Consider the following 9,144-nt stretch of genomic DNA (forward strand, 5'->3'; position numbering starts at 1 on the left):
GAGGGCCCCTAAATTAACGCCTCCCCCCTCGTTAATTAACACTCCCCCCCGCCCCCCATTAGCCCTGATGCCACTCAGTGCCTAAGGGACTGCCCTTAGTTAATTAACCCTCATTAATTACCCACCCCCCACTTATCACACCCCCTTTAAGCCCCCCCACTCATTAAGCCCCACTCATTTACACCCCACACTCATTAACCCCCACTCATTAACCCCACCCACTCATTAACCCCATTTATCGTCCCTAATTAATTACCCCAGACCAATCACCTCTAATTAACCCCCCCAATCAACTCACCCCCCTTAATTCCCCCTAATTAATTACCCCCCCAATTAACCACCCCCTTCATTACCCCCAATTAACCCCTCCCTAATTAATTGCCTTCTCATTTAACCCCCTCCAATTAACCCCCAATTAATTCTTCCCAATTAACCTTCTCAATTAATTATCTTCCCCAATTAACTCCCTCCATTCATTACCCCCAGATTAACCCCCCCATTAACTCCCCCAATTAACCATCCCCATTCATTACCCCCCCAATTAACCCCTCCCTAATTGCCTTCTCAATTAACCCCCCCCAATTAACCCCCAATTAATTTCTTCCCAATTAACCCCTCGATTAATTATCTTCCCCAATTAACTGCCTCCATTCATTACCACCAAATTAACCCCCCCATTAATTCCCCCAATTAACCATCCCCATTCATTACCCCCAATTAACCCCTCCTAATTAATTGCCTTCTCAATTAGTCCTCTCCAATTAACCCCCAATTAATCTTCCCCAATTATCCCCTCAATTATCTTCCCCAATTAACTTTCTCCATTAATTACCCCCCAAATTAACCCTCCATTAATTCCCCCAATTAACCATCCCCCCATTCAATTACCCCCCAATTAACCCCTCCCCAATTAACCCCTCCCCAATTAATTCCCCTCCCATTTAACCCCTCCAATTCCCCCCAATTAACCCCCCAATTAATCCCCCCCACTTAACCCCCCCTTAATTAATTACCCCCCCTAATTAACCACCCTCACCTCCACTCCCAGTGCTGTGCTCAGTTTATTGGTCTCTGTGAGGCTTCTCGGGGGGGAGGGGGCTGCAATTGGGGGTGACCCCTCCTAATTTAATCATGGGGAGGGTCCCTAATTACGAAGAGGACTCCAAATTAGCTAGGGGGGTCCTTAATTAGGGGCAGGGTCCTTAATTAAGGGGGGTGGGGGGCCGGCCCTAATTGGGGAGGGGGGGTGGGATGGGGAGGGTGGGAGCCACCTCCTTCCACATCATCCTGGAGCACACTTTGGGGCTGGGGTCGACTCCTCCTCCCTTCTCCGTTCGTTTTGGGGGACCCCCCACCCAGATTTTGGGGGAGGGAGCGGGAGGGGGTTACCCCCCTGGGTAACTTTAGGGACACCACCTTGTAGCCCCCTCCTCAAATTTGGGGGCGGGGGGCTTCAAAGGAGGGCACAGAAAAACTTCTTCTCCCGGAAGGGGTTCTCGGAGGTGGGCACCGGGGTGATGAGAGGATCCTCGCAGGCGTGGGCATCGCAGTACGACAGCAGGTCCGCGGCTGCCTTCGACACCTGGGGCAAGAGAGACCCCTTCCCCCAATTAATTAACCCCTCCCCTAATTAATTAACCCCTCCCCCGATTAATTAACACACACCCCGAATTAATTAACCCAGCCCCGAAGTCAGGAGACCTCCCTAAGGTTGAAGGAAGCTGCTGCAGCTGAACTGAAGCCACTCAAAGAGATGCTCCCCCTCCCTCCCCCAATTAAGGGACCCTCCCCAATTAAGAGACCCCCTTCCCAATTGAGAGACCCTTCCCCCAATTAATTAACCCCATCCCAAATTAATTAACCCCTCCCCCAATTAATTAACCCAGCCCCGAAGTCAGGAGACCTCTCCCAGGGTCGAGGGAAGCTGCTGGAGGTGAACTGAATCCACTCAACGAGCTGCTCCTCTCCCTCCCCCAATTAAGGGACCCTCCCCATTTAAGAGACCCCTTCCCAATTAAGAGACCCATCCTCAATTAAGAGACACTTCCCCCAATTAAGTAGCCCCATCCCAAATTAATTAACCCCTCCCTCAATTAATTAACCCAGCCCCGAAGTCAGGAGACCTCTCCCGGGTGGAGGGAAGCTGCTGGAGGAGAACTGAATCCACTCAACGAGCTGCTCCTCTCCCCCCCCCAATTAAGGGACCCTCTCTAATTAAGAGGACCCCCTTCCCAATTAAGAGACCCATCCTCAATTAAGAGACCCTTCCCCCAATTAATTAACCCCAATCCAAATTAATTAACCCCTCCCTCAATTAATTAACCCATCCCCGAAGTCAGGAGACCTCTCCCAGGGTCGAGGGAAGCTGCTGGAGAACTGAATCCACTCAACGAGCTGCTCCTCTCCCTCCTCCAATTAAGGGACCCTCTCTAATTACGAGACCCCTTTCCAATTAAGAGACCCCCCTCCCCAAATTAATTAGCCCCTTCCCCAATTAATTAAACCCATCCCAAGTTAATTAACCCCCTTCCTCAATTAATTAACCCAGCCCCGAAGTCAGGAGACCTCCATCGAGGCTGAGGGAAGCTGCTGGAGCTGAAGGGAATCCACTCAAGGAGCTGCTCCCCTCCCCTCCACAATTAAGGGACCCTCCCCAATAAAGATACCCTTTCCCAATTAAGAGACCCCTCCCCCAATTAATTAGCCCCATCCCAAATTAATTAACCCCTCCCTCAATTAATTAACCCAGCCCCGAAGTCAGGAGACCTTTCCCAGGGTCGAGGGAAGCTGCTCAAGCTGAAGGGAATCCACTCCAAGAGCTGCTCCCCTCCCTCCCCCAATTAAGGAACCCTCCCCAATTAAGATACCCCTTCCCAATTAAGAGACCCCTCCTCAATTAAGAGGACCCCTCCCCCAATTAATTAACCCCTTCCTCAATTAATTAACCCAGCCCCGAAGACAGGAGACCTCCATCGAGGCTGAGGGGAGCTGCTGGAGCTGAAGGGAATCCACTCCAAGAGTTGCTCCCCTCCCTCCCCCAATTAAGGGACCCTGGCCTAATTAAGAGACCCCCTACCCAATTAAGAGACCCTTCCCCCAATTAATTACCCCATCCCAAATTAATTAACTTTTCCCTCAATTAATTAACCCAGCCCCGAATTCAGGAGACCTCTCCCAGGGTCGAGGGAAGCTGCTGGAGCTGAAGGGAATCCCCTCCAAGAGCTGATGCCCTCCCTCCCCCAATTAAGGGACCCCTCCCCCAATTAAGGGACCCCTCCCCCAATTAAGGGACCCCTCCCCCAACTAATTACAACTCCCAATTAATTAGCGCCCCCCACCCCCATTAATTAATCCAGACCCGAAGTCAGAAGACCTCCCGCAGGGCTGAAGGAAGCTGCTGGAGCTGAACTGAAGCCACTCCAAGAGCTGCTCTCCTCCCTCCCCCAAATTGGGACCCTCCCCCAATTAAGGGGACCCCTTCCCAATTAAGAGACCCCTCCCCCAATTAATTACCCCCATCCCAAATTAATTAACCCCTCCCTCAATTAATTAACCCAGCCCCGAAGTCAGGAGACCTCCATGGAGGCTGAGGGAAGCTGCTGGAGCTGAAGGGAATTCACTCAAGGAGCTGCTCCCCTCTCTCCCCCAATTAAGGGACTCTTCCCAATTAAGAGACCCCTCCTCAATTAAGAGACCCTTCCCCCCAATTAATTAACCCCATCCCAATTAATTAACTCTTCCCTCAATTAATTAACCCCAGCCCCGAAGTCAGGAGACCTCTCCCAGGGTCGAGGGAAGCTGCTCGAGCTGAAGGGAATCCACTCCAAGAGCTGCTCCCCTCCCTCCCCCAATTAAGGAACCCTGCTTAATTAAGAGACCCCTTCCCAATTAAGAGACCCCTTCCCCAAATTAATTAGCCCCTCCCCAATTAATTAACCCCATCCCAAATTCATTAACTCCTTCCTCAATTAATTAACCCAGCCCCAAAGTCAGGAGACCCTCCATCGAGGCTGAGGGAAACTGCTGGAGCTGAAGGGAATCCACTCAAGGAGCTGCTCCCCTCCCTCCCCCAGTTAAGGGACCCTGCCTAATGAAGAGACCCCTTCCCAATTAAGAGACCCCTCCTCAATTAAGAGACCTCTCCCCCAATTAATTACCCCTATCCCAAATTAATTAACCCCTCCCTCAATTAATTAACCCAGCCCGAAGTCAGGAGACCTCTCCCTGGGTCGAGGGAAGCTGCTGGAGATGAACTGAATCCACTCAACGAGCTGCTCCTCTCCCTCCCCCAATTAAGGGACCCTCCCCAATTAAGAGACCCCTTCCCAATTAAGAGACCCCTTCCCCAAATTAATTAGCCCCTCCCCCAATTAATTAACCCCCATCCCAAATTCATTAACCCCTTCCTCAATTAATTAACCCAGCCCCAAAGTCAGGACACCTCCATCGAGGCTGAGGGAAGCTGCTGGAGATGAACTGAATCCACTCAACGAGCTGCTCCTCTCTCTCCCCCAATTAAGGGACCCTGCCTAATTAAGAGACCCCCTACCCAATTAAGAGACCCTTCCCCCAATTAATTAACCCCATCCCAAATTAATTAACTCTTCCCTCAATTAATTAACCCAGCCCCGAAGTCAGGAGCCCTCTCCCAGGGTCGAGGGAAGCTGCTGGAGTTGAAGGGAATCCACTCCAAGAGCTGCTCCCCTCCTCCCCCCAATTAAGGGACCCTCCCCATTTAAGAGACCCCTTCCCAATTAAGAGACCCCTCCCCAATTAAGAGACACTTCCCCCAATTAATTAGCCACATCCCAAATTAATTAACCCCTCCCTCAATTATTAACCCAGTCCCGAAGTCAGGAGACCTCTCCCAGGGTCGAGGGAAGCTGCTGGAGTTGAAGGGAATCCACTCCAAGAGCTGCTCCCCTCCCTCCCTCCCCCAATTAAGGAACCCTGCTTAATGAAGAGACCCTTTACCAATTAATTAATCTCTCCTCCAATTAATTAACCCCTCCCCCAATTAATTAACCAGCCCCGAAGTCAGGAGACCTCTCCCAGGGTCGAGGGAAGCTGCTGGAGTTGAAAGGAATCCACTCCAAGAGCTGCTCCCCTCCCTCCCTCCCCCAATTAAGGAACCCTGCCTAATTAAGAGACCCCTTCCCAATTAAGAGCCCACCTCCCCCAATTAATTAACCCATCCCAAATTAATTAACCCTTCCCCCAATTAAATGATCCCAATCCCGAAGTCAGGAGACCTCTCCCAGGGTCGAGGGAAGCTGATGGAGCTGAAGGGAATCCACTCGAGGAGCTGCTCCCCTCCCTCCCCCAATTAAGGGACCCTGCCTAATTAAGAGACCCCTCCCCTAATTAAGGGACCCCTTCCCCAAATTAATTAGCCCCTCCCCAATTAATTAACCCCATCCCAATTCATTAACCCCTTCCTCAATTAATTAACCCAGCCCCAAAGTCAGGAGACCTCCATCGAGGCTGAGGGAAACTGCTGGAGCTGAAGGGAATCCACTCAAGGAGCTGCTCCCCTCCCTCCCCCAATTAAGGGCCCCCCCCCCAATTAAGAGACCCCTCCCCTAATTAAGAGACCCCTCCCCCAATTAAGAGACCCCTCCCCCAATTAAGAGACCCCTCCCCCAATTAATTAAGCCCCTCCCAGCCCCAAAGTGGGGCACCCTCGCCCCCAATCCAGGCGTGGAAATGACCCCCATGATCCAACCCCACCCAGAGACGCCCGCCACCCCCCATTGACCCCCCCCAAGTGGCACCCCCTGACCCCTCCCCTACAGCGACCCCCCCCAAGAGACCCCCTCCAAGGGACCCCCCAAACCGATCCCCTCAAATCCCCGCCCCCCAAAACCAGCCCCCCTCAAATGGCTCCCCCCAATTCACCCCCCTAAAGCGACCCCCCCCAGCAACCCCCCCAAATGGATCCCCTCAAGTGGCCCCCCCCAAGACCCCTCCCCAAATGACCCCATCCCGAATGACCCCCCCGAAAACGACCCCCCAAACGACCCCCCCAAATTGATACCTCAAGTAGCCCCCCCCAAAGACCCCTCCTCAAATGACCCCCCCAAAGAGACCCTCCCCAAAGAGACCCACACGGGACACCCCCCAAATTGATCCCCTCAAGTGTGTCCCCCCAAAGACCCCTCCCCAAATGACCCCCTCCGAGTGACCCCCCTCAAACGACCCCCCCCAGGAACCCCACTCAAATTGATCCCCTCAAGTAGCCCCCCCCAAAGACCCCTCCTCAAATGACCCCCCCAAAGAGACCCTCCCCAAAGAGACCCACCCGGGACCCTCCCCAAATTGATCCCCTCAAGTAGCCCCCCAAGACCCCTCCCCAAATGACCCCCTCCGAGTGACCCCCCCGAAAACGACCTCCCCAAACGACCCCCCCGAAATTGATCCCCTCAAGTAGCCCCCCCAAAGACCCCTCCCCAAATGATCCCACTCCAGAGTGACCCTCCCGAAACGGACCCCCCCAAAAGACCCCCCCAAAACGACCCCCCCCAAAACGACCCCTCCAAATTGATCCCCTCAAGTAGCCCCCCCCAAAGACCCCTCCTCAAATGACCCCCCAATACGACCCCCCCAAAGAGACCCTCCCCAAAGAGACCCTCCCGGGACCCTCCCCAAATTGATCCCCTCAAGTAGCCCCCCCAAAGACCCCTCCCCAAATGACCCCTCCCGAGTGACCCCCCCGAAAACGACCTCCCCAAACGACCCCCCCTAAATTGATCCCCTCAAGTAGCCCCCCCAAAGACCCCTCCTCAAATGATCCCACTCCAGAGTGACCCTCCCGAAACGGACCCCCCCAAAAGACCCCCCCAAAAAACGACCCCCCCAAACGACCCCCTCCAAATTGATCCCCTCAAGTAGCCCCCCCCAAAGACCCCTCCTCAAATGACCCCCCAAAGAGACCCTCCCCAAAGAGACCCACCCGGGACCCTCCCCAAATTGATCCCCTCAAGTAGCCCCCCCCCAAACGACCCCTCCCCAAATGATCCCACTCCAGAGTGACCCCCCCCGAAAACGACCCCCCTAAATTGATCCCCTCAAGTGTCCCCCCCAAACGACCCCTCCCAAATGACCCCCCCAATACGACCCCCCCCAAAACGACCCCTCCAAATTGATCCCCTCAAGTAGGCCCCCCCCAAACGACCCCTCCCCAAATGACCCCCCCAATACGACCCCTTCAAAGCGACCCCCCCCCGGGAACCCCCCCCAAATTGATCCCCTCAAGTAGCCCCCCCAAACGACCCCTCCCCAAATGACCCCTCCCGAGCGAACCCCCCCCGAAAACGACCTCCCCAAACGACCCCCCTAAATTGATACCCTCAAGTAGCCCTCCCCAAAGACCCCTCCCCAAATGACCCCCTCCGAGTGACCCCCCTCAAACGACCCCCCCCCAGGAGCCCCCCCGAAATTGATCCCCTCAAGTAGCCCCCCCCAAATAACCCCTCCCCAAATGAACCCCCCCCCCAAAACCATCCCCTCCAAAACGACCCCCCCAAATTAACACCCCCGGGACCCCTCCCCGAATTGATCCCCTCAAGTAGCCCCCCCCAAAGACCTCCCCCCCCCAAAACGACCGCCCCCAAATTAACATCCCCGGGAACACCCCCCCCCCCCCGAATTGATCCCTTCAAGTGACCCCCCCCCAAACGACCCCTCCCCAAATGACCCCCCCTCCCCAAACGACCCCCCCATAATTGATCCCCTCAAGTGCCCCCCCCCAACCCCGACCCCCCCCCCCAAAACCCGACCCCCTCCTCCCTCTCCATCCTTCCCCCTCCCTCCATTCCCCTCCTGACCTCCGGGAGGGGGAGAAGTAGATATCACCCTCCCCCCCCCAAAAAAAGGGGTGCTCCCCCCGACCCCCCCCCCCCCCCGCGAACCCCCCCCACCCCCGCGCCCCCCTCCCCACCTTGATCCTTCCGGTGCTGGCCTCAATCTTCAGCTGCTCTACCAACTTCCGAGCCTGCCCCACGCTCATGGTGCTGCTCACGGGGGGGGTCACCCTTCATCTGCGGGGGGGGCAGCACCCCAAAAACCATCAGGGGGGACCCCTCCCCGATAGCCCCCCCCCCAAAAAATCCCAACTCGGAGCTCCCCGGGGGGGGGAGAAATGAGGCAAAACCTTCCCCCCCCCCCAAAATAAGCGGAGGGGAGACAAAGGGAGATGGATAGCGGGGGGACCCCCCCTCAATATGCGCCCCCCCCCCAAATTTACCCCCCCCAGTATCTCAAATCGGTCCAACCCCTCCCCCCCAACAAGCCCCACCCCCAATTTAGGGCGCCCCCCCCCCCCAATTTAGGGCGCCCCCCCCCCCAATTTAGGGCGCCCCCCCCCCCAAATCTGGGGCTGTATTTTGCCTCCCCGAACCCCCTGCTTAAGACCCCCCCCCTAAAATGGGTCCGTTCCCCCCCCCCAAAGACCCCAATTAAGATCTTCCCCCCCCCCAGCCCCCGATTTAGGTGAATATTGATAATTAAGGGCTGGGGGGAGGGGGGTGTTGCCCCTCCCCATTTAAATGGGGGGGGTGGAGGGAGTGGATCGCTGCCCCCCTCCCCTCCCCTCAACCCCGGGGTTCCTCTCCCCCCCCTCCCCCCAATTGAATCAGGCCTGGATCCTGCCCCCCCACCCCCCCCCTAAAATAAACCCGGGGAAGGACACAATTATGGGGGTCGTCCCCCCGCCCCAATTAACACCCCTCCCCCCCCCCCCAATTAACAGCGCCCCCCCCCCCCCCCCAAATCATCCTCCCCGGGCCCACCCCCAGCCCTTTTTCTTTCCCCCCCCTCCTCCTCCTCCTCCTCCCTCCCCCCAGCCCTTTTTATCCACCCCCCCCCTCACTGAGCAGCCCCCTCCCCTCATTAACCTCCCCCTCATCGATCCCCCATCCCCCCCCCCCCGCAACGATCCCCGCCCCCACCCCTATTTTTCCCCTCCCCCCCCCCCCCCCCCACCTCAGGGTGCGGAGCCGCAGGCCGCCTCCGAGCCTGGCGATGCTCAGCTGAGTGATGGGAGGGGGGGGGGCGTTGAAAAAGCCCCTCCCACCGCACGCCCTTTGGCCACACCCCCCCCCCGGGCCGCGCCCCCGGGGTGCGCCCCACCCCCCCCCGGTGGGG

The 9,144-nt window shown here is 56.5% G+C and overlaps 1 protein-coding gene across 1 annotated transcript; it reads right to left on the minus strand.

Moving 5' to 3' along the window:
• Positions 1 to 1,218: 1,218 nt before the first annotated feature.
• On the minus strand, positions 1,219 to 9,070 carry GNG3 (G protein subunit gamma 3). The gene is made up of 3 exons (XM_068171140.1): positions 8,983 to 9,070; positions 7,940 to 8,039; positions 1,219 to 1,582 (listed from the first exon to the last, which is right to left on the minus strand). The coding sequence occupies exons 2-3, from the start codon at positions 8,006 to 8,008 to the stop codon at positions 1,454 to 1,456; spliced, it is 198 nt and encodes a 65-aa protein (XP_068027241.1). The 5' UTR covers positions 8,009 to 8,039; positions 8,983 to 9,070; the 3' UTR covers positions 1,219 to 1,453.
• Positions 9,071 to 9,144: the final 74 nt, after the last annotated feature.

This window comes from Melanerpes formicivorus, unplaced genomic scaffold (assembly GCF_026170545.1).
Source record: "Melanerpes formicivorus ecotype bairdi unplaced genomic scaffold, bMelFor1.0.p_v2 SCAF_2023, whole genome shotgun sequence".
In the NCBI taxonomy this organism is placed as follows: domain Eukaryota; kingdom Metazoa; phylum Chordata; class Aves; order Piciformes; family Picidae; genus Melanerpes; species Melanerpes formicivorus.

Excerpts from the sequence above, each read along its gene's own strand:
- GNG3 (XM_068171140.1), bottom strand. The coding sequence starts at position 8,008 with ATGAGCGTGGGGCAGGCTCGGAAGTTGGTAGAGCAGCTGAAGATTGAG. Across the intron at positions 1,583-7,939 it reads CCAGCACCGGAAGGATCAAG|GTGTCGAAGGCAGCCGCGGA; the intron begins GTGGGGAGGGGG and ends CTCTTGCCCCAG.